At 54.4% G+C, this 26,017-nt stretch overlaps 1 protein-coding gene across 3 annotated transcripts in view; it reads left to right on the forward strand.

Moving 5' to 3' along the window:
• Positions 1-26,017, forward strand: part of TBC1D22A (TBC1 domain family member 22A) — a 361,580-nt gene that overhangs the window by 87,664 nt on the left and 247,899 nt on the right. For all 3 annotated transcript variants that reach the window (XM_051839990.2, XM_051839991.2, XM_051839989.2), the window contains one exon: positions 21,383-21,453. In XM_051839990.2, the coding sequence (XP_051695950.1) occupies positions 21,383-21,453 (71 nt within the window). The remainder of the gene's footprint in view (positions 1-21,382; positions 21,454-26,017) is intronic.

Genomic DNA, 26,017 nt, shown 5'->3' on the forward strand with positions numbered 1-26,017 from the left:
GTAAGTACAACTTTAGGACTATATTGATTCTTCCCACCTGCCGCCCCCCCGCCCCTCCACCTCTTCCCTCTCCCTCTCAGTCCCATTCTCCACTAGGATCCATTTTCGATTAACTTCATACACAGAAGACCAGCTCTACACTAAGAGTTCAACAATTTGGACAGAACAAAAAACCACAAAAAACAAGAAACAAAGCAAAACTAAAAAAACCCTGTTCCTCAACAGTCGCCCGCTCGCGTTTCTGACCTGCTGTGGGGCAGGAATGATACAGCATCTCCAGGGGCCGAGCAGAGTCTCGGGACGGTTGCGAGCAGGAGAGAGGTGCTCCCCACCTCACGTGGAGGAATGGGCACAGGACGTTCTCCCGCTGCTTTACACTGGGGGCTGCGCCCTGGCTCTGTGCCCGGCCTTGCAGCGACCCGTCAGGCTTGCCCTGTTGTGGGCCCTAGAGGATCAACATGCCACGTGTCAAGTGGGGGCGTTAGGGCTTCGTGTGCAGCTGCTTCGAGGGCTGGTTTGACATTCAGTGTTCAGACCTGGCTGCTCCACTTCCCATCCAGCTCTCTGCTGTGGCCCGGGAAGGCAGTGGAGGATGGCCCAGGTCCTTGGGCCCCTGCACCCATGTGGGAGACCCGGAAGAAGCTCCTGGCTCCTGGCTTCGGATCTGCCCAGCTCTGGCTGTTGCAGCCAGTTGGGGAGTGAACCATCGGATGGAAGACCTCTCTCTCTCTCTCTCTCTCTCTCTCTCTCTCTGTGTGTGTGTAACTCTGACTTTCAAATAAATAAAATAAATCTTAAAAAAAAAAAAAAGACTCAGTGTTCTTTTTTTAAATTTATTTATTTGACAGATAAAGTTAGACAGTGAGAGAGGGACAGAGAGAAAGGTCTTCTTTCCGTTGGTTTACCCCCAAAATGGCCACTATGGCTGGAGCTATGCTGATCCAAAGCCAGGAGCCAGGTGTTTCCTCCTGGTCTCCCATGCGGGTGCAGGGCCCAAGCATGTGGGCCATCCTCCACTGCCTTCCCGGGCCACAGCAGAGAGCTGGACTGGAAGAGGAGCAGCTGGGACCAGAACCCGGTGCCCATATAGGATGCCGGCGCTGCAGGCAGAGGATTAACCTAGTGAGCCACGGCGCCGGCCCCGAGACTCAGTGTTCTGTAAGTGCCCGTGCCCTGAAATTGACCCCCTGATTTGTCGGAGGCCAGTGAAGATGTCGTATTTGCCCTGTTGTGCTTGGGAGCGCAGTGGGAGCTGAGAAGAGACTTGAGTCCATTTCCTGTCTTCTAGATGAAATTAAACCTCAAGAAGTTGGTTGTGTCAGCCGCTGCTCCCTGGGCCTGGGGGGCTGCTCTGAGGGGCTGGGTGCTCCGGCACAGGCCTTTGTGGAGGGCGGGCTGCTCTCACCTGCTGAGGGGTGGCTTTTCCCAGCCGTCCTGTTGGACCTCATAGGCCCTCTGCACCAGGGGACACTTCTGCAAGTTGTTTTTGCCAGGATTTCTGTGCCGTCCTGTTTGATGTCCTCCCCACCCCTAAACGTGCCCAACCTCTCCCACCGCCTGTCGCTCCCCCTCTTCGTGGAGGAACGACACAGGATCCTGCGCTGTTCTTTCGTCTGCTCGGCCCTCCCCGGGTTTGCTGCTGGTTCTTCCCGGGTTGGCTACTATCCCTTCCACCTCCGTGGAAGGGCAGTTCCCCCTGGCCACATTCCCCACTTCCGCAGGGGAGCGGCACACCGCCGGCCGGCTCGTCTCGGGGGCTGCACAGGTGTTCCTTCAGCTAGATGTTCCCCTTAGATGTTCCCCATAGATGTTCCTGGTGCATGCCGTCTCTCTCCTCCTTTATAGTCCTCCTCCGCCAATCCTAACTCGGCTGCCCACACGCCGAGTACGCTGCTCTCCTCCAATCAGGAGCAAGTCCTACAGTTTATTAGTTGAACTGGAGGCAGCTGTGCGGAAGCTGTTTACTTCTCTCCCAGCGCCATATTGTGGGAGAGCAGATGCATAGAATAAGTCTTAATTCCAGTAACTCAGTCTAGTCCGGTTTGCTCCCCACAACCGCCCATTTGCTGAAGTGCGTCTCTTGGGTTGGCTGCCTTCTCAGTACGCTCCCTTGGTTGGGGTCCTCCTGTTCCTGCCCTCCTGAGCACACTCTCCATCTCTGCGTCTTCGCGAGACCCCCGCAGACTCTGCCTGGGGATGAGAGCTTCCCTCCAGGGTGGCAGACTCCTGGGAGGCAGTGCTGGCACAGACCCGCTCCCGGCGCTGCCAGGGCCTCTCCGCTTCTCTCGGCTTCCACTGAAGCAGTGCTGCTTGGTCTCCTTTTTTTTTTTATTTACATTTTTTAAGATTTATTTATTTAATTGAAAGAGTTACAGAGAGGAAGAGAGAGAGAGAGAGAGAGAGAGAGAGAGAGAGATCTTCCTTCTGTGTTCACTCCTGAAATGGCTGCAATGGCTGGAGCTGGGTTGATCTGAAGCCAGGAGCCAGGAGATTCTTCTGGGTCTCCTATGTGGGTGCAGGGACCCAAGGACTTGGGCCATCTTCTACTGCTTTCCCAGACCATAGAGGAGAGCTGGATCGGAAGTGGGGCAGCCAGGATTTGAACTGGCGGCCACATGGGATGGCGGCACTGCAGGTGGCGGCTTTGCCCGCTGAGCCACAGCGCCGGCCTTCTTGATCTCCTGTGTGTATCACAGGTGCACTCATCTCCCTTTCCCAGGGTGAAGCTGGGTCATCGTCAACGGCTCCCCCTTGGTCTCCTAGCCTAGTTATGGCTAAAGCTTGTCTTTCAGAAATGTCCCTCCTTCCCTCGTTCTTCTCTCTGTGTCCCAGCTGCCGTCCGTGTTTCCCTCATCCCCCGTGATGTGTCCCGTGTCCGAGCAGGAGACGGTCACCTGAAACATGGCTCTCGCTTCCACCCTGCCAGCTCCCCGTCGCTTCCGGGACAGAGATCAGACACCTGGTATTCCATGCTCTTCATAATCAGATGCCTAATTACTTGTTCATCCTTCTGTTCTGTCCAGATGTGGAACCTGCCGATTCTGGACTGCTTGCTGTGACTCTGCCAAAACCCTGCATGGCGACGTTACAGTAGATGCTAAGACTAAGGAATTGGATCCCACAATGGAGAGCAGTGCAGTGACCATCACAGTAGAAGTTACAACTCAGGATAGCAAACGTTTTCCTCGCCTGGAATGTGTGCTTCCACCCATGTGGTATCGTCTCAGGGCCACCAGGAAGCCTTCTGGTCCCTGTGCCTCCCGGAGGACCTTGGCTGTGCGCTGTGCACTGACTGGTCACAGGCTTGGGCCACTGGGCCATGCGGGCTTACTATCCCTGTTGTCTTGGCATAAGTGTTGACGTCTGCTTCGAGAGACGCGTCACACAGGAACCTCCCTGTAGGTGACACAGGCCTGACTAGCAGCCAGCTGTGGCAGTGGCTCTCGGCTGACCTGGGGCCCTTAGTTCTTGCCCTCTTGCTGGGCAGGCACACTGGACATTGTCCAGCTTTGTCCGTGCAGTGATAGACCAGGAGGTGGGGGTGGGGGTGTGGAGGCTGAGATGAGTGTGGGAACAGAGCTCAAGCCATATAAGTGGAAGTGTCCAGAAGTGTCCTCCCACAGAGGTCAGGGAGTGTTGGCGTCAGTGGGGCTGGGAGTGGCGTGGGCCAGCCAGGCCAAGGCAGGGGCCGTGGAGTCACTTGGTCAGCAGTGCATTGCTGCATCGAGAACCAGGCACTTGGTGTTCTGGACGGCGGCCCTCTGCGGGCGCCAGGTCCAGCCCCATGCAGCAGAACACGCCTGCCTGGGCTGTGGGTTGTGGCCAGCAGGAGGGGTGTGGTCAGTTCTTGTCTGCCCAGGGTTCTTCCTCTTGTTACCCTTGAGCTTTCCTTCTGTGCACGGAATGTGAAGCTGCAGGCGGGGGCTTGTGAGGTGGTGTTGCTCTGCCTTTGTAATTACACTGCATGGCTACTGAAATTAACTGAGCTCATCACAGACAAGACTGTCTCCAGCCTTCCCGGTGTCCTACTCCCTGTCTAGTGGGCTTCTCAGGCTGTGTGACATCGAAGAGAGCGCTTGCTGGCCTTGGAGCCACAGGACGGACGCGGGCGGGGGAGTCCTCAGAGTGCCGGGGAACAGCGCCCGTCCTCTGCATGCCCCGAGGGCTTTCACCCGCAGGAGTGGCAGCTAGGAAGAGCAGGAATGTGGGAGACACCAAGCTGTTGTGGTTGTGCCAGGCTCCTAACCACACCCGCGGATGTGGGCATCCGCTGCCCCAGGTGCCCCCGCGTGAGCGCCTGGTTAACAGTTACGTTTTGGGGCATCAGGACAACCGCACTTGCTCAAGCCAGTCTTGTTACTGATTCTGCTTGTTAAGAAATGGAGTAACCTGCTTCCAGGGAGGGTGGTGGGTGAGACCTTGTGTGTGTGTGTGCGCATGTGTGCATGCATATATGCGTAGCTTAGTCCTGGCATTATAGGAGGCCCAGGGTCTGTCTTCAATGGTTCCTACTGGAAAGCCAAAAAAAAAAAAAAGAAAGAAAACCTCAAGCTTCTAATTTGTTGAAAGGATTTAAATTTTTAACATGAAATAGCAGTAGCCTTTCCTTTAATTAAATGCCACGCAACATTGGCTGTGGGATCAATGGTATTGAAGGAGGGAACAGTGTAATTAGACCTTGTGAAGTGACTAACAAACGATTAGGGCTCTCTGAAGGGTGGGGGAGGAGGGCTGGTTAGGGGGATGCAGATTAGATGCACTTGGCTTTGCTTTGCTTTGAAAGTTGCTTTGAAAGACCTAAAGTTTTCCTGTAGACATTTTGGATCTATTTCTTGGTTTCTTTTAGTAACCTTTAATTTTGTTCCAGAGAGACACAGATTGGAAATAAAGGTTTTATTACTTACAGGTCCTGGTCAGACAGGTGCATAGCATACCTGGAGGCCACACACAGAGGTCAGGGAACCGGTGGAAGGAGAGTGAGCTGAGGTAGCATCAGATTGTGAGAATTTACCACGGCAACAATGGGCACAGCTTGAATCAGTCCCGTATTAAACACTGAGACCGTATATTTTTGTATATAGAAATAATGCTGTGATGGCCATCTTTCTGCATGAATGTTTGTTTGCATGTTGGGTAATTCCCTTGGTTCAGATTTCCAGAAATGAAATTACTGGCCCAGAGAAAGTGAACATTATTTATTTATTTAAAAGGCGGAGTTACAGAAAGGCAGAGGCAGAGAGAAAGAGAGAGACACACAGAGAGGTCTTCCATCTGCTGGCTCACTTCCCAGATGTCTGCAGCGGCTGGAGCTGGGCTGATCCGAAGCTTGGGTGGGAGCTGGAGGGGTCTTTCTCAGGAAATCTAGGAACAGCATTGCCCTTGACCCTGTTTCCCGCATAATGAAGGCTGGGGTGTTTCCTGAGTTCTTGGGAATGCTCAGGGCCCATTGGCACCACTGGGTCATGGCATGGGTGTGAGTGGGTTTAGCCTGACCGTGGCCTCCTGAAGACCTCCCTCTCTCGAAACAGAGCAGCAGCCTGCTTGCATCCAGCCTGTCTGCGTAGAAGGCCGTTGCTCGGCCACTTTGCGCCGTCTCAGGAACCCTCTGGATTCCGATCTTTGCTTCCCCCGTGCAGAACTGTGCCGCGTCCTCAGAGCTGGGCCATCATCGTCGAGCTCCCACCGTGCACAGCCCCCTCTCCCACACCTGCCTTTTTGAGAAGGTGGTTGGGTTATCAGTATCCGTCAACAGTTCCTTACTCAGGACTGTTTTCTAAATGTCGTTGTTGGGATAGATAGCACCAGTTACAGCATTCGATTCGTGCTTGCCAGTGTGTTTGCAGAGTAGTGGCCATCAGGCAGGAAGTGTGGGAGCAGTTCCCTCGTCCCCATGGCAGTCTGCCCCGTCCCCACTGTCTGTCCATGAATCTCTCTAGTCTGGACATTTCAGAAAAACAAACTTGCAACCTGTGCTCTCTGAGACTTGGCTGATTGACCTGGCGGATGTTCCCAGGGCTCATCTGTGTTGCAGCATGCATGCGTTGTTCTTTGTTGGCCGAATAAGATTCCATAGTAGGGAGATGCTGCGTTTGTTTACCCGGTGGCCAGCGCCTGGGTGTTTGCAGCGTCTCTGCATTTCGGCCACTGTGGGTACTTCTGTGAATGTTGGTGTACAAGGTTTTGTGCACACGTCTCTAGGAGTGGAACTGTTGGCTGAAGCGGTCACTGTGTGTGTGACGGGCGAGTCTGCCACAGCTACAGCAGTCTGCTCCCTCAGTGCAGGAGGGCTCCGGCCTTCCCACTGTGTTGGATGCCAGCCTTCTCACCGTGAGGGACATCTCCTGGTGGGGGATTTCTTTGATGGCTCCTGATTCTGAGCGTTGTGGACTTGCTTATTGGCGTCTGTTTGTCTTTGCAGGTATGCCTGCTGCAACCCTTTGCCCGCTTCTGATTAGCTTGTTATTAATAATTTTTGCTATCCAGGATTCTTGGCAGGACCATCCTCTTCCTCTTGTTGGTTGCATCGTGGGCCAGACTGCAGGAGGAGACAGCAGGGAGGTCGGCTTTGGGTGGGCAGGTGCTGTTTCCTGTAGCACCGGTGCCCCTTTGTCCTGCTGCGTTCTGTGTGTGTCTGAGGTAGAGCTGAGCTGGGCCCACGCAGCATGTCACAGCCTGTGCTGAGGGCAGGCACGTAGGGTTTTCCAGGTGCTTTCTCCTCACCATGACTGCGAGAGAGCTGGATGGAGAGGGGCACTGGGCAGCGGCCACAGAGGGCATACCTCCACGGGCTCCTCGGAAGGGCTGCTCTTGAGCTCCCCGGGCGGAAGGGCTGAGGGGAGGCAGGATACCCACCTCGGAGTGGGCCAGAAGTCATCTTCCGGTGTTGCTAACACAGCAGCTTTTATGTAAACAGGATTTACGTCCCTCACTATCAGTGCACTGGGCATGTTCACTGAGGTCAGCTATTAACAAGAAATGGTTGTGATGCGTGTAATCGTTACAACCAGCAAAATCAAGCAAAACATGCAGTAAATGATAAGATAGCCCCAGATACGTGTGAGGTCACCAGTGGGCTTGTGACCTCAGCACACGCAGAGCTGTGTTCTGCCTGGTTTCTGTGAATAGTCCCTGGAGGTTTGTTCCAGTGTCCTGTGGGAGAGGAGTCCTGCTTGCTGGGCAGGTGTCCTCGACACTGTGTCACAGGCGTGCTTCCAGAGTTGCTGGCTCTCTACCACCCCAGTCCACACATTGTGCCGCAGTGTGGGCAGGGGCCTGCCTTTCCCCTGTGGCCACAGCCTCCTGGAGGAGAGGAACAACTCTCAGGTCTCTCTTTTTCAAAAACATTATTTTAACTTATTTGTTATCTTTTTGAAAGGCTTAGAGATATAGAGATCTTCCATTCATTGATTCATTCCTCAGATGCCTGCCGCAGCTGGGGCTGGGCCAGGCCAGAGCCAGGAGCCAGGAGCCAGGGGCTCAGTCCAGGTCTCTCATGTGAGTGGCGGAGCCTGAACCTCTTGAGCGTCACCTGCTGCCTCCTAGGGTGTGCATTAGCAGGAAGCTGGATCAGAAGCAGAGCTGGGATTTAAACTCAGGTGCTCTGATGTGGGGTGTGGGTGTCACATGGGGCCTCCTGACTGTTCAGCCAAATGCCTGCGTCTGCTTCTCTTTCTGTGGGTACTACTGGGCGTGTGTTAGGTGCCCATAACCATGTTTGTGGACTGAGTGCAGCATGGCTCCCCCTCCAGGAGCCCTGAGTATGGCTGATGCCATAGCAGAGAGCATGAGACTGGGAAGTCCGTGGGCACTCTCCAAGGTAGCGTGGAGGAGCTGGAAGGCTCCTGGGAGGAAGTGGTGTTAGTAGGAGTAAGGCTTTCCCGGGTCGAGAAAAGGGGGAGGGGCATCTGAGGTGTCTTCTGCCAAGGTGGTGCTGGTGCCCCAGTGCCTCGCACAGGTCCCAGCTGAGGGGGGAGTGATGCTCTCCCAGCCGTGAGCTCGGAGCCCGGCGCCCCTTGGCCCTGTTTCTCTGGGGCCACTACCTGGAGGGTAGGACTAGATGCCTCTAGTGTTTAACTTGCTGTTCTAATTGTGATTTAATTACAGCCCCACCCATAATGGGCTCCAAAAACTGTTGGCAACCACGCAGGCTTACTGCCGCAGGGCAGGAGCCTTTTCCTCACTGGGCGCCTCACTGGGCCTGCACCCCTCTGCCCAGGCTTTCCTCCGTCAGGGCTGCCCCGGGCTGGGCGCCCGCGCTTCCCTGCTGCCCTGTGGCTCAGGCGCCTCTCGGTGCCTCTCTGTGTCAGTATGGCGACATCTCACCTCCCAGGCCAGGGCCCCCCTGCCTCCTTCACTCAGGCACCACCTAAACGCCCCTTCCCCTGCCTCCAAATGCACATTCTTCCCATTTATTACCCAGAAACTGCCTGAAGGACAAAGACCTTTAGCTGAAAGGGAAAGTTAAGGCTAGAGAAGTGATCTTGAAAACTTTATTATGTTAATTATGGCAGTTTAGGGCCTTCAAGCTTAGAATCCCGTACCTGTTGGGAGGAAAAGCTGCCAGGTAATTGAACAACCCTGTCTCTCATCTCATCTCATGCGCAGCAAGAGCCAGCTCTCGGAGCTGGAAGAGTGCCCACAGCTACTGCCCCGGCAGCAGCCCGGCAGCAGCGTGGGTGGGCTCCAGGTTCCTGCGGAAACACCTCTGCAAGGGTTGTCAAGTGGGACACGCGATCCCGTTCCGCTCCTGGCTGTGTCTGTGGAGGAGGAGCCTTGGCCCAGGTGGGGAGCACGCAGTGTTGCTCAGCCTTCCTGGTACACACGGTGGTAGGAGATGGGCTCCAGTGACAATAACAGCAGCCCGTTCTTGCACTGATGGCTAGTGTATCGGTCAGCGTTTCACTACTTTAGCTAAAGTACCTGAGTGGCGCTTCCTGTGAAGCAGAAGGCTTATTCTGGCTTACATTTTGGAGGGTCATAGGTCAGGATCTGGCATCTGGTATGGAGGAGGGGCCACATGGGGAGCTGGGAGGCAGAGTGAGGCCCAGGGAGCCCGCCCGGCTCAGGTCTCTTTGCCTCCTAGCCAGCACAATTAAATGGAGCCCCCGCCTTCTCCCGTCAGTCATTAGATTGACACGTGGGTCTGAGATTGGGAAGCACAGTCCTGCTCCACCTGTAGCATCAGGAAGTTGACTGTTTTCACTGAGAACAGCAGGCTCACCTAGAAAGTTACTCGCTCCATCCTGAAATCCTGAGGGTGATGGGGTGGTAGGAACCTACTCCTAGAGGCACCATTTTGTGGACCCTGATGGAGAGAAGTGGTGTACCATGGAGGGAGTTGTGGGCAGCCCCAGACTGGATCCATTTCCATTGTGGTTCCAGGACAGTGCCTGGCCCACATGTGGCCCATCCTTGGACGATGAATGTGGAGTGCATGGGCCAGCGGTTGCCTGGGGCTGTGCCACCCTTTGGCTGTGCTGGGTCTGGCTGCCATGAGCCTCATGGCTGAAAGGGTCACTGAGCTTTGCTGTCTCCCCAAGAGTCTCTCAGCAAGTATGGCAGCACCTGTCTGAACACAGGTGTTCCTCCTTACAGAAACCACACTGGGGCGCAAGACCGCGAGCGTCTTTGCTCTGCTCCCTTGGCTCTCCCCTGTCCACATTGGCTGCCCAGCACCTGGGAGCATGAGTCCAGATGGCCACCTCTGCACGGTGCAGGCCCTGCCTGCCCCCCAGGTCCAGTTTCTCCCCGAATGTAGGAAGTATTTGTTGTCCCACGTCTCTGAGCTCCTGTGTGCATAGCTTCCTCCAACTGAGGGCCCGTGGGCCCTGGACACAGAGTCGACGCGATCGTTTTGGGACAGTTCTTCTTCTGTGAGCCTGGAGAATGCACTGCGCATCCACCTCCCCACTTCCCTCACGGCAGCGTGAGCCTCTGTGTGTAACTCGCTCATCCCAGGCGCTCACCTGCTGCATGGCGGGGAGCACTGTCCCCTAAACCGGGGAGGGGTCCTCCTGGGGTTCTCTGCCACCATGGAGAGTCTCCCCCTTGGCAGGGAGACCTCTTCTCTCTGCCCTCTCCGCTCTGCTGTCTGACAGTTTTCTCTGCAGCCATCTTTAGGGGACTTGTCCTTGTTGGGGACATTTTTCCTTTGCTGTCCTCTTGCTGAGGGTCAGGGAGGGAGTGGAGCTGGGATTCATTTCTCATGGCTCAAGATGCCACTCTAGTGTGGCCATGGCAGCGGTTACGATGTCCTCCACGCACTGAGGAGGCTGCCACTCCTGCAGTGCCCAGCTGTGTCTCCTGCTCTTTCTCAGCAGTGCGGAGCGGATTGCACAGGTTAACGTTGCTCATCTGAGGCCAGCGTGAGGCCTTTGAGGGATGGAAAGACTAGCTTTTCCAAAAGGCTGGTCTGTGCTAGCAAGTGTCAGTGTGAGCAGTGTGGACAGAGTGTGTGCAGGGAGCTCTCACAGTGTGGTGAGTGTGGACAGAGTGTGTGCAGGGAGCTCTCACAGTGTGGTGAGTGAGTGTGGACAGAGCGTGTGCAGGGAGCTCTCACAGTGTGGTGAGTGAGTGTGGACAGAGCGTGTGCAGGGAGCTCTCACAGTGTGGTGAGTGTGGACAGAGTGTGTGCAGGGAGCTCTCACAGTGTGGTGAGTGTGGACAGAGCGTGTACAGGGAAGTCTCACAGTGTGGTGAGTGTGGACAGAGTGTGTGCAGGGAGCTCTCACAGTGTGGTGAGTGTGGACAGAGCGTGTGCAGGGAGCTCTCACAGTGTGGTGAGTGAGTGTGGACAGAGCGTGTGCAGGGAGCTCTCACAGTGTGGTGAGTGTGGACAGAGTGTGTGCAGGGAGCTCTCACAGTGTGGTGAGTGAGTGTGGACAGAGCGTGTGCAGGGAGCTCTCACAGTGTGGTGAGTGTGGACAGAGCGTGTGCAGGGAGCTCTCACAGTGTGGTGAGTGTGGACAGAGCGTGTGCAGGGAGCTCTCACAGTGTGGTGAGTGTGGACAGAGCGTGTGCAGGGAGCTCTCACAGTGTGGTGAGTGAGTGTGGACAGAGCGTGTGCAGGGAGCTCTCACAGTGTGGTGAGTGTGGACAGAGCGTGTGCAGGGAGCTCTCACAGTGTGGTGAGTGTGGACAGAGTGTGTGCAGGGAGCTCTCACAGTGTGGTGAGTGAGTGTGGACAGAGTGTGCAGGGAGCTCTCACAGTGTGGTGAGTGAGTGTGGACAGAGCGTGTGCAGGGAGCTCTCACAGTGTGGTGAGTGTGGACAGAGCGTGTGCAGGGAGCTCTCACAGTGTGGTGAGTGAGTGTGGACAGAGCGTGTGCAGGGAGCTCTCACAGTGTGGTGAGTGAGTGTGGACAGAGCGTGTGCAGGGAGCTCTCACAGTGTGGTGAGTGAGTGTGGACAGAGCGTGTGCAGGGAGCTCTCACAGTGTGGTGAGTGTGGACAGAGCGTGTGCAGGGAGCTCTCACAGTGTGGTGAGTGAGTGTGGACAGAGCGTGTGCAGGGAGCTCTCACAGTGTGGTGAGTGTGGACAGAGTGTGTGCAGGGAGCTCTCACAGTGTGGTGAGTGTGGACAGAGCGTGTGCAGGGAGCTCTCACAGTGTGGTGAGTGAGTGTGGACAGAGCGTGTGCAGGGAGCTCTCACAGTGTGAGCAGTGTGGACAGCGTGTGTGCAGGGTGCAGTTACAGTCGTGAGTGCGGTCAGCGTGGGTGTGGGGGAGAGAACGTGTGGTTAGCCATGTGTGTGAGGAGGGTTTCAGGGCTGTGCCCCTCAGGTAGTGCACACAACAGCCGGGCTCTGAATGCTGGGTAGTGGAGCTGATCTGTGAGTCTCTGCCTCTTTCTTCGACACAGAAATGCTTGTTTTGCAGACGGTACCCGGCTGGTCGCACACAGCTTTAATCTAGATTGTGGAAGCTGGGCCGTTCTGTGCATGCATTTCTTGTTTTTGTTCTGTGTCCTTTTGGAGTTTATTGCCGTGAAAGAAAAAAATCATAATTAAAACCAGTTAAAAAGAGATGAGTATTATGAAAAAAATTATGGTTTGATTTTTCTGTTATTCTTGGCTCCTCAGACAAAGGTGCTTCTAATTATGAGTTCTTTGTGTGCACGGAATCGTGACAGATTTCTGGTTGAATCTCGAATGTGATATTTTACATCCAATTAGAACAAATGAATCCCAGTTGCTGCAGGGTTGGGTTCAAAGTGTGCTGGATAATGGTGTCTGTCAGCCCCTCAGAATCGCGCTCTCGCGTGTGCGTGTCACTGTTTACAGATGCTTCTGTGTGTTGTCTCTCTGTTCCTTGTGGAAATCGTGTGACTTCACAAGGCAGCTGCTTCTGTTTGTGTCGTGTTCCGGTGGAGTGGCTCGAGCTCAGGGGAGAGAAAGGTGCTGTCCCACAGCCCCGCTCAACCCAAGCGCGCTTGCTGCCCTCCCCCGGCTGCCTGTCCGTTCCTTGGGTCGCTGACTCGGCAAGCTTGCTGAGACGAAAGCCTTCACCGGGCAGGTGAGCGTGGAATTGTGATCTTAGTGTTGTTTTCATAAAACTATTTCAAAGCTTTATTTTTTGGAATCCTGTGTTTAATTTTTGATTCCTTTGTTGTGGGGGGAAGAAATGGTAGTTGTTTCTCACTTATTTTCTGCTTATATCAGCTTTTCTTAGTTGTTTTACCATCTGATCTAGGAAATGCAGAGAGAGGAAGCAGAAAGGAGAGGCGTCTCTGTCTGTTTTGTGCTGCTGTGACCGAAAACCACAGATGGCGGAGTTTATCGAGGGCTGGAGCTGCGACGTGGTGAGGGACTTCCTGCCGCGTCCTCCCGTTGTGTGGCAGCGTCTCCTGACCTAACACCTCCGCAAGGCCCCCGCCTGCCAACGGTGTTACCCTGGGGAGTAAACTTCCAACACCTGACATTTTGAAGAGGCCTGAAATGTTGAAACTGTAGCAAAGCCAAGGCTTGGGTGGTTGAAACAGAAAAGTGGAGAATGCGTGCCACACACATGCTGATTGGTTTATGTAAGAGTCTTCAAAGAGTTTGTGCAAAGTGTGCATTAGGAAAAAATTGTGCATGGATTTCAGGATTTTTTTCTATCAAAATACAAAATACAAAAATACCTTTTTTTGAAAAATTTTATTTATGCATTTTTATCTATTGAAAGGCAGAGACACAGAGAAAGAGACTTTAATTTTTAAAGATTTTACTTGAGAATTAGAGTTATAGACAGAGAGAGAGACAGAGAGAAAGGTCCTCCCTCCGTTGGTTCATTCCCCAAATGGCAGCAATGGCCCGAGCTGCACCGATCTGAAGCCAGGAACCATGCGCCTCTTCCTGGTCTTACATATGGGTGCAGGGGCTCAAGGACCTGGGCCATCCTCCACTGCTTTCCCAGGCCATAGCAGAGAGCTGTGTCGCAAGTGGAGCAGCCGGGACTAGAACCAGCACCCACATGGGGTGCCGGCGCCTCAGCTGGAGGATTAACCCACTGTGCCATGGCGCTGGCTCCAAGAAAGAGACTTGAGTTCTGCTGGTTCACTTGGCAGCAGCCAAGGTGGACCAGGCCAGCGCCAGGAGCCCAGACTCCATCTGAGTCTCCCACAAGGGTGGCAGGGCCCAAGCACTCAGATACCTGCTGCTGCTCTCCCAGGCCCATTAGCAGGGAGCTGGACCAGAGGTGGAGCAGTCGGACTCACACAGCTGCTCAGGTGGGATGCTGGCATACAGGGGGCAGCTTAACCTGGGCATCACAGTGCCGGCTCTCAAACTCATCTTTTAGTTTCATTTTTCTGCAGACTTTTTGAGGACTCCTGTGGTTTTATCAGAAGAAGTAGACTTCGAGATAGAGTTCTGTTAGAGAGGAGAGGGACTTTTCCTGGTGACACAAGGAGCAGTCCATGGCGTGGATGGATGAGTTCTGAGTGTGCCTGGACAGGTGGTGTGTGAAGATCAATAGAAACAGCAAACTGGCACATTTATAGCCATAGACAGATTGCAGTCGCATCCCCACGTAAAAGAGAACAGGTGAATTACAAAGTCAGCAAAGAAACGAAGATTTCAGTGACACGGCCAACCACCTGGCTCTCCCTGAGGTACAGATCACACCCAGCCGACCAACCAGATCACCCTGAGTACAGATCACCGCATCTGCTGACTGGACACGCGCGTTCTTCCCGAGGACATAGGGCACTGCTGCCCAGAGGAAGAGAGTTTGAGCCCAAACCAGTCCTAGTGCGTGTGAAAGGGTTCCTCTGATCCAATGCTTCAATGTATAAGCACCAACAGTAAAATAACCAGGAAACCCCAAACACTGGGAGAAATAGGGACATACTTCTGAATGACCTGCGGGTCCAGGAAATCACGTGAAACAATAGGAAGTGTTCTGAGCTGGATGATAATGGCCGTGCGTATCAAACTTTGTTTAATATAACTCTGTGAAGAGAATATTTGGAAGAAGATTTGTACCTTTAAATGCCTGTACTAGGAAATGAGTAAGGGGTTCCAATCCATGAGCAAAGCTTCTACCTTAATGCACCAGGAAAGGACCTAACGCCGAGTAAAAGAAGGGAGGGTGACAGTCATGAACTGGGAAATGGGTCAACGACAAGAATCATTCAAACCTTGAATTTGTTTCTAAGAATTATTTTATTGGAGAGGCAGAGGAGGGACAGAGGGTGCAAGAGAGCCCATTTGCTGCTTCACTCCCAGGACGCTTGCAGCAGCTGGGCTGGGGCCAAAGCCAGGAGCTGGAAGCCCAGTGCAGGTCTCACGTGTGAGCGGCAGAAGCCTAGCTGCTCGAAACACCACCACTGCCTCCCAGATTCCGCATGCGCGGAGTTGGAGCCAGAAGCCGGCGTCTAATGCAGCCTCTCTGATGTGGGCAGGGCATCCCAACCCGCCTCTCAGCCGCTGGGGTGAACACCTGCTCCTACAATTAGCCTTTTCTTGAAAAGACCCCTGCAAAACCTTTAGACTGATCAACAGAAAAAGAGTAAATAAAAAGCGCGAGTCACCAATACCAGAAGCGAAGGAGAGGCTGTCACTGCAGATTGTAAAAGCGTGGTTACGCATGATAAGGAGACGAAACAGCTTTGTGCCAGTGAGCTCTAGGAGTTGAAGAACATGCAGCGGGCATGCTCCGTGAAAGATGCAAGTTAATAAAACGGCAGAAGCAGCAGCAGAAGCATTAACATTCCTGCATTAACGTAAACGTCCAGTGTGTGCCAAGACCTGTGCACAGCGGAAGCTCGAGAGCCGAGGAGCTCTGTCGGTGACCTCCTGGACCCTTCAAGAAGAAATGGCGCGGCCCCGGAGCCTCCAGAAAGGAGAGGGGCAAACGCAGCTCAGCTGGTTGTTTTCCAGGTAGCGTGATTCTGATACCAAAGCTTTACAGAGACACTGTAAGAACAGGAAACCAGAAACCAGTATCCCATATACAATTTCAAATTTATTTTGCATCAGAATAACCTTTTACTTTTATCCCCTCCCTGGACCTTTTGAATTGCCCTTGCTCTTTAGTAGTGTGTTAGCAAATTGATTTTTGCTTCAACCAGTGAAAGATTAACTGCCAAAGGGATTGTGTCCCAGTGTAAGCAGCTATAAAGCCGGACCAAGCTGCAGAACACCGTTTGGAGGCGTTGGGCGAGGAGCAGTGCAGAACTGTGACCCTGAGAGGAGACGACCGAGGTGACCGCTACAGGGTCAGCTTGCGAATGGAGGGGAACCTGCGTGAACCCGGCAGCCTTGCTGAGGCGCGTGGAGCAGGGTGCTGGGAAGTCAGACGTGTACGCAGAGCCCCCGATGTCTGCAGAGGCCCCACCAAGTCCCTGGTTGAACCCTGCTCTGCTCAGGCGTGGGGTGCACGTCCACGAGCGGGGACGTCACCAGAAAATGGCAAGTCGGGCAAGTCCAGAGCTGTGGGAACGGAGTGCTACAGAGACAGCACCCGCTGGAACCTAGCGGATAAGCTACCTGTGGACCTGGAGGGAGGAGACCCTTTCTGCATTCCTGTCCCCCAGCACTTCTACCGAAGAGGCCAAGACCGCGTCGGCTGGCAAAGGAGAAGTATTTACATGATCCAGGGCCGTTATCACAGAGGCGATACACTGAGAGCAGGACACCTGTCATTCAGTAAAAAAGGAAACACACAGTGCAGCGGGAGAATGTGCTTACAGCTAGAAGAAAAGGCCCACGGATCATCGCAAAGCTATTAAAACATTTCAGCGCATACCTCACAAAAGATAGCGAATGCCGACAGGCACTTGAAAATCTAGTCAGCACTCGCATCATGCCTCGTCACAATTGCTGACTGAAATCACGGTGACACGCATGTAGCACTTGCCGGAATGGCTACAGTCACAGACGGACAGTTCTGGATTTCCAGCAGGGGTGGAGCCTGCAGAAGGCGCACACATCGCGGAGGAGGAGTGTGGCACGGTGCGGCTGCTTGCAGGACCGTGACGGTTTCTCCTGCTGGGGAACGGGGCTCTGGCCTGTGGCCCAACAGGTGCCTCCTTCAGTCTCACCGAGGAGGAAAGACTCCCGCACACCCGCAGACCAGACAGCAGGAAGGCTGCGGCAGCTTTCAGCGTGAGCCCGTGACAGACCAGGTGTCTCTGCGCGGGGATGCCGAGCAGACTGTGGCCTGTTCCTGGCACAGAGTGCTCTTCCTTGCAGAGGGCGCTGCTGGGACCTGCAGCACGCCTGGCTGCCACGTCTTGAGCTAAAGGAGCACTCACAGGGGTGGGTCCCTGCACACTGTTTATGTGATCGGCAAGAGCAGGCAAGGCCAGCCGGCGGTGACGGACATCGGAGGGGGCGGTCAACGCTGAGCCTTCCTAGAAAAGGGGCGCGGGTATGCCTGACAGCTCGTTTGGGGAATACATGAGTACTGGCGTTGAATTTAAATTATACTTGTATTGTGTATAAATTATACTTCCATTAAAAATACCCCCCCCCCGCCCCCGCCCCCCGTCTCTGAAAGGACGCAGAAGTAATCGAGTGTTCCCTGTGCAGCCCTTCCCGCAGGGCCAGGCTCTGTCTCAGAGCAGGTGGGAAGCGGAGCCTGGGCCCCGGCCCTCAAGGGCCCCACACTCCCCCATGACACGGCCCCGCAGGCTCTACAGAAGAGCCAAGCGAGCCTGCACTTGTCAGGTTGATGAGTGTGAACTTGGTGTGCAGCGGCAGACCTGGCTGCCTTGTGGTGGTGTGCCGGGGAAGGGAAGGCTCCGCCCTCCTCGGACGAGCGTCTACACACACACTGTGTCGTCCGTGTGTGCACAGAGAGATGCCCACAGTTTTCTGTGTGCTGTTGCCTTCCAGGGTGTGGACGTGAGAGGGTCGCCTTACTAACAGGTGTTGTGGCTGCCTCTTGTTTTCTGTTAGTGTGGCGTTGCTCAGATGCACGTCCTGGTGCGTAGTCCTTGCGTAGTCCTTGCGCTCTTCAAATACCCGGAAGTGAAGCTGCTGCTGCAAGTCCTGTGCTTTATGTATTGATTTATTAGTCCTCTTAAGCTCTTTCTTTTTTTAAATTTATTTATTTTTTATTTGAAAGGCAGAGAGAGAGAGGCTGAGACAGAGAGAGAGATATATTCCATCCACTCGTTCACTCCCCCAGATAGCAGCAGTGGCTGGGGCTGGGCCAGGCAGGAGTCAGGAGCTTCTTCCGGGTCTTCCACAGGGGTGCCTGGACCCAAGGACTTGAGCATCTTCCGCTGCTTTCCCAGGTGCGTTAGCAGGGAGCTGGATCAGAAGTGGAGCAGCCGGGGCCTGAACAGGTGCCCACATGGGATGCTGGCCCTGCATACGGTGGCTTTACCCACTGTCCCACAGTGCTGGCCACCAAGGTTCTGTGCTTTAAGAGCAGTGATACTATGACATACGTTTGCCAAACGTGGGCCAGTGTCTTTGTGTTCCAGATCTCATCAGTGTTAGGCATTATCATTCATTCAAAATTTTATCCAGCTAAATTTTGACAAATTTCCTTGTTTTAATTTGTAGTTCTTTGGTGAGGTTTCGTGTCTTCCCATATGTTTATTGGTCATTTCCTATTCCTTTTCTAAGAATTTTCCATTTTTCCACGAATTATTGAATTTTCTTTAAGAGTTATTTGTTTAAAATGGGGGGAGGGAGGGGGAGAGAGAGAGAGAGAGAGAGAGAGAGAGAGAGAGAGATTTGATTGATTGAAGTTCTGTCTGCTGGTTCGCTCCCCAAATAGCCAGAACAGCTGGGTCTTGGCCAGGCTGAAAGGAGCCATGAGTGCCGCCTGGCTTCGCTTGTTGGGGGCAGGGACTCAAGTACTTGGGCCATCATCTGCTGCCTGTTCAGGTGTGAAACAGTGAGAAGTGGACTGGCCAGGGCTGGAACCTGCAGTGGATGCCCGTGTCCCGAGTGGCCAGTGAACCTGCTGCACCCCAGTGTCTGCCCCCCACGTCTTTTTGTGTTTGTTCTTTATTTATCAGTGATGTTAACGGTTTTATACTTGACGCTGCTTGTGCTTTTCAAGTCTGTCATTTGGTTTTTCAGCATCATAGGGCCTTTCACTGTGGAGTCATTTCCAGACTTTTCTACAACTAATCTGTTAATCTTTTCATTATGGTCTCTGAGCTTCGTGTCTTGCTCAGGGAGGCCCTTTCCCCAGCTGAATGTAGCGCACTATTTTATATTTCCTTCTGCTGTTTTCCGTCTTTACACATAGTTACCCCCACCCTTTAGATCTGTAATCATCTGGAACTTGTCTGGTAAGATCTCTCATTTCCTTTTCAGAAATTAGATTCTGTGTGAGTATTGTGTGGACTGGGTTGTCGCCCAGTCTCCCGAAGGGAGTGCTGTGTTTATCACAGCCAAAGGCGCACATGCTCGTGGGCTTGGTTTTGTATCACTCACTCTCGCAGAACCCCGCCTGTTAATTCCTGCAGCTCTGCTGCATGTTCTCTCTGTAATGCACATCCTTTGTGCTACTCTTTGTGGGAATTTTTGACATCACAGTGCCTGCTGTGAGTCCTCTTGCTTTTAGCTCCTGTGTTTTCTTTGCTCATTGCGGCTCTCTCACCGTCACCATCAGTTACTAACTGGACGCCTTGTGACCACGCGGCTGGGGCTTCGCATGTGCTATTCTGGGGCTGCAGCATGCGTCTCCTGGCTTCCCTCGTCTCACGTCTCACCTCAGTTGTCACTTCCTCGGGAACACCTCCCTGGCCTTCCTAAGTAGGTGTTCCCAGTGCCGTGTCATGGCCTTGTCCTCTGCGCACTCTGGGGCCTGTGTCCTTGCGATGGGAGGGGCTCCTAGGCCTGGGGCTGGTGTCACCCATGGACTCATTTCCCGCCCCTCGCCTTGTGTTCCCCTGTATTCACGTGTGTCCTTCATGGGTGGCATGTTCCTGTCCTGTCTGTGCCATCTTTTCCTTCCTGGGCCGGCTCTGGGCTCTGCCCCCTCCTGCTGGGCGTCCTGCTCCGGCTACTTGGGTGCTGGGTGGTTGCTACAGTCCGCAGCTTCGCATCCGACCTGTTTTCAGAGGCAGAAAGAGCTAGGGGTCTTCTCAGCGGCCCTCAGGGCCTGTGGCTCAGCCGGGGTCCCGGCCCTGTGTTGACACCAGTCCTGGTGAGGGGTCACCCACCGTGAGAGTGCGGTGGGGGTTGTTCCCCACCCCCACCCCTACTGCCCTGTTGACTCCCTATTCCCTATTCCCTAGAAAGGTGTAGGGGAATGGGCGTGGCTGAAGAGCAGCCCAGGTGTCAGCCAAAGATGGCCGTGTGGCTTTTCCGGGTCGGCCTAGCTCTGCACAGCCGCAGAGCGGCCGGGTCTCCTGACACCGTCCTTCCGCTCCTGGTGTCTTCAGTCCGCTTCCTTGTCTTCAGTATGCTGCTGTGTCTTCACCGGCCGAGGTGCTGTTTCGGTTCCTTTTGTCTGTATCATGAGTGAAGCTGTGCTACAAAGTCAGTTTCAGAATGGGAGTGAAGATGGTGGAGGGCTCCTGGTGTTGTAAGTGACGCAGTCCCTGTGCCATCCGGGCAGCTCACGTAATCTCTGAGGTGGTTTCCGCTTCAGCAGTGGTGGTCCCAGCCTGCATTCACCTCAGCTGTTTTGAGGATCAAATAGTACACATGACAGCTCTCTCTGAGCCCTGAAGTTTCAGCAGGCTGTGAACTTGTCTCACGCTGTGTCTTCAAGGTGTTTGGATTTTTGTGTTTCTTCTGGTGAGGGGACAGCTTCACAGAAGTCGAGCAGCCGAGTTTCTCTCAGATTTCCTCATAAACCATAATCTGAGAGCCAGACTTGAGCAGGGGGAGAGGCAGTGGGCAATGAGTGGTAAACAGTGCGTTATTGGTGTTGAGATATTAGGTTTCTGCTCTTCATAACATCCTTGGGGAGCTGGGGATTGCTGTACACTACAGGTTATTGCTGGCACACTGTCCAATTACTCTGTACTTCCTTTGCTTAGACTTTAGTAATTGGAGAAAGATTAGATGTCAGGACTTTGTATTTTGTTGATTATATTACTGAAGTCTCCTCTTTAATCATTTCTTTTATTCCTGGTATTAATCATTAGCCCCGAGCTGTTAGGAGAGGAGCCTCATGGTGCATGCTCTGATGTAGAGCAAAGGAGCGATGACTCACACTTCAGTGGGGGCAGGCAAGCGTTGATGCCCTTGTGGGCAGAGACGGGCGTGCACAGACGGCCCAGGAGATGCAGCTCAGAGAGCATCAGGCCCATTACCTCCCCTGGCCCGTGTGTGGCCCTGGCTTCCCTGCAGGCCCCCTGTGCCTCTCCCTCCCCCATCCTGTGACTCTTGCCAGGTGTGAGTGTCTGTGGACGCGTCATGGACTTGCATTGGTCTGCCTGGAAGCACGCATTGTCCTTGCTGTGTTCAATATGGCTGCTTCTTTAGTTAAGGATGTGCAGAGACAAACTTAGCTCCATGAAACAGCTCCTTTCAAATCCAGTCCTGAGAACACCACTTCATGACGGTACTTTTAAACAGCGAATGTTGAGTGTGAGACAGGGAGGAGGGGAGGAAAGAAGGGCAGAGAGAGGCGTGGGGAAGAAGGAAGGCGGATGAAGGCGATACAGTTGGGGATGTGCTGGGTGGAGGAGGTGCAGGGCCTGGGGTTGGTGTCCTCTGGGCCCCGCTGCCGGCTGAGGAGGGGAGGATGCCTCACGTGAGCACACGTGTCCTCTGCAGGCCCTCGGCGTCAGCAGGTGCCGCCTGGCTGCCTGCCTCCTGTGTTGAGAACAGCCTTCCCCTGAGTTTGTTGGCATTTGGGTTTCTTCTGGTTTGGTTGTGGGTGCACTGCGTGGTAACACGGGGCACTGTCTCAGCACTGGGGAGTTCGCTGGCCTGTTGTGAACCCTGTGTGTCCTCCCCCCTCTTTTCTGTCAACAGAGGAATTACGGAAGTTGAGCTGGTCCGGAATCCCGAAGCCAGTCCGCCCAGTTACCTGGAAGCTTCTCTCCGTAAGTCTCTGCACCCTCTGTGTCCCGCAGTGGGGCCACCTCCCACAGTCCAAATGTTGTCCTTGCTTTGTGACACAGACCCTTATCCAAGATGACATTTCTGATTTCTTGGTTTAATTTCAAGCTTGGTTTGACACAGCTGGCAGAAAATGTGGATAAGCAATAATTTATGACAGTTGTATTCTTTTTCTCTTAGTATTTATTTCTTTGTATTCATGTACATGAAAGACAAAACTACAAAGAGAAAGTCCCCCAGTGCCCATAACAAACAGGGCTGGACCAGGCTGAAGGCAGAAGCCAGGAACCTCCACCTGGGTCTCCCATGTAGGTGGCCGGAACCCAGGCCTATGAGCCATCACCTGCCGCCTCCCAGGTGCATGAGCAGGGACCTGGATTGGAATCCGAGCAGTGTGCTAGTGCTGGAGCTGGCGCTTCGATGTGGGACGTGGTGTCCTAAGTGGTGACCTAAACTTCTGTGCCACAGCTCCCACCCCTGACTGTATTATTAAAAACAAACAAACAAATCCTTGTAATGTGTTCCAGCCCATGATAGAGAAAGGTTTTTGCACAGAAGAGTAGAAGCAGGGGATATATTTCCACTGTGTAGAAAGTAGGCGCGGAGGTGTGACTGATGTGTCTTTAAAGTGTCAGTAGCGACGTTAGCCCTGCATCATCAGTTCTGAGAGGGAGGGGGAGCCCTGGTCGCTATTCTTTCTGGAAGCTCTTGGGGAAAGTTGCTGTAGGTGGAGGTGGTTGTCCTAGCCTGGGTCAGTGCTGGGCGTGAGCCTGGCTCTCTGGTAGATTCCCAGAGTGGTTTTCAAGCTGCCTTCTTCTTTTTCCCCTTTTTACTGTTTTTTGGAGCTAAGTCAATAGGGAACTCTAAGTGTTTATTCTAAATTGGGTCTGACTTTCAGTATTTAAAAAACTCTCTCTTGCTAATGAGCCTAATAAATTTGCAGCTTACTACCTCGTAATCCTACATGCAGATGCAGCTCTGAACAGTGAATATTTATTGATTAAATATTCTCTTGCAATTAGAATTAGACCTGCTGTGGTTGCTTATATTCTTGCTCTGTGTTTCTTGTTTTAAGCGCATGTCTGTCCAGTTTTCCAGACATTGTCTAACAGGGGGCCTGGGCTTTTCTGATTGATTTGTCAGAATTTTCTGTGAACCCACCCTGAGGATCCTTTATGGTGGTTTCATCCGTAGGGGCGCCTGTGTCTGGGTGGTGGCTCGTGTGAGTTACTTTGTTGCTGTTCTTTGCTGTTAGTTTTCAGCCTGCAGGTGGTGGTATGTTGCCCCAGTGTGTGCTGCACAATGACAGATGCAGAAATCCGCACCCTGGGCTTCCTTGGACGAGGAGCAGCAGGGGTGCCGTGACGGGAGAGCCAGTGGGCATGGGGAGACTCTTGCCAGCGTGCTCCTAGACTTCCTGAGCTGGCGGTGTGCTCCCTGGGGTGGCAGTGCTGAGGGAGAGAGAACCCGTGAAAAGGTGCGTCCCGGTGGAAGGGACGAGGCTGTTCCTGTGGAGAGGGTGCGTTGTGTTGGAGTGAGCCCGCCCCAGACAGCGAGACAGCGAGGCTCTCGTCCATGCTGTGCTGTGATGTAGCCGGAAGCCCAGCAGGTGGGGCTGCCTGACCCGGATTTCCGGCCTCTGAACCTGAGCCCAGGAGCCTCTTTCCTGATGGCCCACTCCCGGGTATTCTGTTACGGTCTCAGGAGTGGACTGAAGCGGGTCTGGACCCCTGATGCCGGCAGTGCCGGTGAGAAGGTGCGGGCCTGCTGAGGTCATCTGTTCATTTCAGCGTCAGTTCAAGCAGGGGCCTCTGCTTGGGAGAGGGAGAAGTCAGATGCTGGCCCACTGGGAGGAGGCCAGGGCTGCGACTTGCAGAAGGACGGGGGCAGGGCGTCTGTGCTTGCGGGATGTTGAGGAGGCGAGTGTGAGCCAAGGAAGGGGGCTGGTGGTCTCGGAGGCAGCTTGGGTGCTGAGGGTCAGACTCGTAGGAGAGGAAGCTTTGTGCCTGGGGCTGTGGTGGATGTGGAGGGAGGACGTGCGGACACGGGGACAGATGAAAGTGGCCGTTCTTGGCCCTCTTCTGGGACACTGGGAAAGCATGTCCTCCCAAAAGGGGCCACGCAAAGGAGAGACGAGCTCAAGGGGCACGAACTCAGGAGGACAGCAGGCAGGGCCACTGGGGCAGGGACCGTGCTCACCTGACATCCCGGGGCAGGGGGAAGCGTTCTCCTAGGATCAGTGGGGCTGGGGCGGCAGGAGGCGATGGGGAGCCAGAGGTCGTGGGGGCAGGACGAGGTCATGCACGGGTCGCCCTCTCCACACATTGCCCGGCTTCGTCTGGGAGGGTTGGTGCAGGCAGCCGCGAGGCTGTGTTTCTGGAAGAGTGGAGCCCTGGGAGGTGGCTGCTTGGTCCATCCATTTGTTCAGTCGATATTTATTGAGCACGTTCTGTTTTGGGCGCTGTGTTTGGGCGTAGTAGGGAGATGGAAGTCCCACACCTCCGTTTCCCTGACGGGGGGGAGCATGCCCACCATTCTCTGCCGTCCCCCGGGACAGACCCAGCGTCTTTTTTTTTTTTTTTTTTAAGATTATTTATTTATTTATTTGAGAATTAGAGTTACAGACAGTGAGTGAGAGAGAGAGGGAGGTCTTCCATCCACTGGTTCACTCCCCAAATGGCCGTAACGGCCGGAGCCGTGCCGATCCGAAGCCAGGAGCCAGGAGCTTCTCCCAGGTCTCCCACACCGGCGCAGGGGCCCAAGGACTTGGGCCACCCTCTACTGCTTTCCCAGGCCATAGCAGAGAGCTGCATGGGAAGAGGAGCAGCCGGGGCTAGAACCAGTGCCCTCCGCAGGTGGAGGATTAACTTACTGTGCCACAGCGCCGCCCCAGGCCCAGGGTCTTAATGGGGAGGTGGGCCTCTCGCCTCAGGGTCTCCCTCCTGAGCATCTGTCCCTTTACTGAGTGAGTACTGCATGTCAGATCACACACACACTGGTGATTCCTGGGAGAGCTGCGTGTGCGCTCTACAGGGCCGTGGACACGAACTCGCTTACCTAGTAGCCCTGCAGGCCGTGAGCAGGTAACTCGCTTACCTGATAGTCCTGCAGGGCCGTGAACAGGTAACTCGCTTACCCGGTAGCCCTGCAGGCCGTGAACAGGTAACTCGCTTACCCGGTAGCCCTGCACCAGTGTCTCATGGCAGAGGAGCTGTGCTGGTCCCCAGTGGCTGCTGGGAAGGGACTGGGTGGGGACAGGAAAATCCTGGGAAGGGCAGGGAGGAAGTGAGACTGGGGGGGAGGGGCAGGGACTCAGGCAGGGAATGAGGCTCCCTGTGCCTTGGTCAGGCCGGAGCAGGGACGCCAGCCCAGCAGGACAGACGCGTGCACATCATGCTGCAGGTGGCTCTGGGGCCCTGGGACATGGACGGACCCGCTGAGCTGAGGGACAGCAGCCAGCATGGGAGTAGGCAGAAGGGTTGTGGCCCCTTTTGTCCTTGAGTTGCCGACTTAAAAGCTGGCTAAGGAACCTCTTGTGTGTGGGCTCTCCCAGCACAGCCGCCTGCCCGAGATTCCTGGAATCCAGACCGGGAGCTGCGTAAGCCATGCCAGTCGCTCTCCTGTGACCCAGCAAGTGCTTCTCATGGGTCTGCCCATGGCCAGGCCCTCTGCAAGTGCTGTGTCGCAAGGATATTTTGGAAAATGGTGGGGGGAACCCAGCAAGGAGCTCAGGGCTGTGGGGTGCAGAGAAGGGGTCTCCTTTGTCAAGGCTGCTTCTCAGTCATTCCCTGAATTCCAGGGATCAGCCAGGCTTCCCATGCCTCTGCTGAGAGCTTGTGTAGATCCTACTGTCGGATCTCATGGGCATCTGTGAGCCACGAGGTCAGCGGAGCGTCTGCCCACGGGTGGGCAAGGGCTGGGGCAGGAGGGATGTGGCAGGTTCTGACTGCCCTCCTCTGTGCTCCTCTATTGGAGTGTCCTAAGTATCACCCGGGGGGCTCAGGAAACCTTGACAGCTGGGTTCCCAGGGAGTTCCTGTGCCCAGGCTTGGAGAGCACTGCTGGAGTGGGACGGGGCTGCATGGGGTGGCTGGGAAGCAGGTCACCAAAGGCCATGTGGCCCTGCCGGCGCAGGCAGCACAGGCCGGGGGGGGGGGCAGGGAGAGTGCCTGGCCAGGAGACCCAGGCCAGGGCCCAGCGAGTGGGTGGGTGGCAGCGGTTTGTTCTGGCCCGTCAGTCCTTTCAAGGCCACAGGGTGAAGACTTGCACAGAGAATCAAAGAATTCATCGCCTGTCCAGTTTGAACTGTGGACTTGCTGCAAGGCCTGGCAGACTGCTGACTCTCCCAGTGCCTGTGGTTTGTCCTGGACGCAGTGCTGACATCTGTTGAGGGCACTCTTTTTTTTTTTTTTTTTTTTTTTTAATTTTTTTTTTTTTTTTTGACAGGCAGAGTGGACAGTGAGAGAGAGAGACAGAGAGAAAGGTCTTCCTTTGCTGTTGGTTCACCCTCCAATGGCCGCCGCGGCCGGCGCGCTGTGGCCGGCGCACC

The sequence above is a fragment of the Oryctolagus cuniculus genome, chromosome 11 (assembly GCF_964237555.1).
Source record: "Oryctolagus cuniculus chromosome 11, mOryCun1.1, whole genome shotgun sequence".
Classification (NCBI taxonomy): Eukaryota; Metazoa; Chordata; class Mammalia; order Lagomorpha; family Leporidae; genus Oryctolagus; species Oryctolagus cuniculus.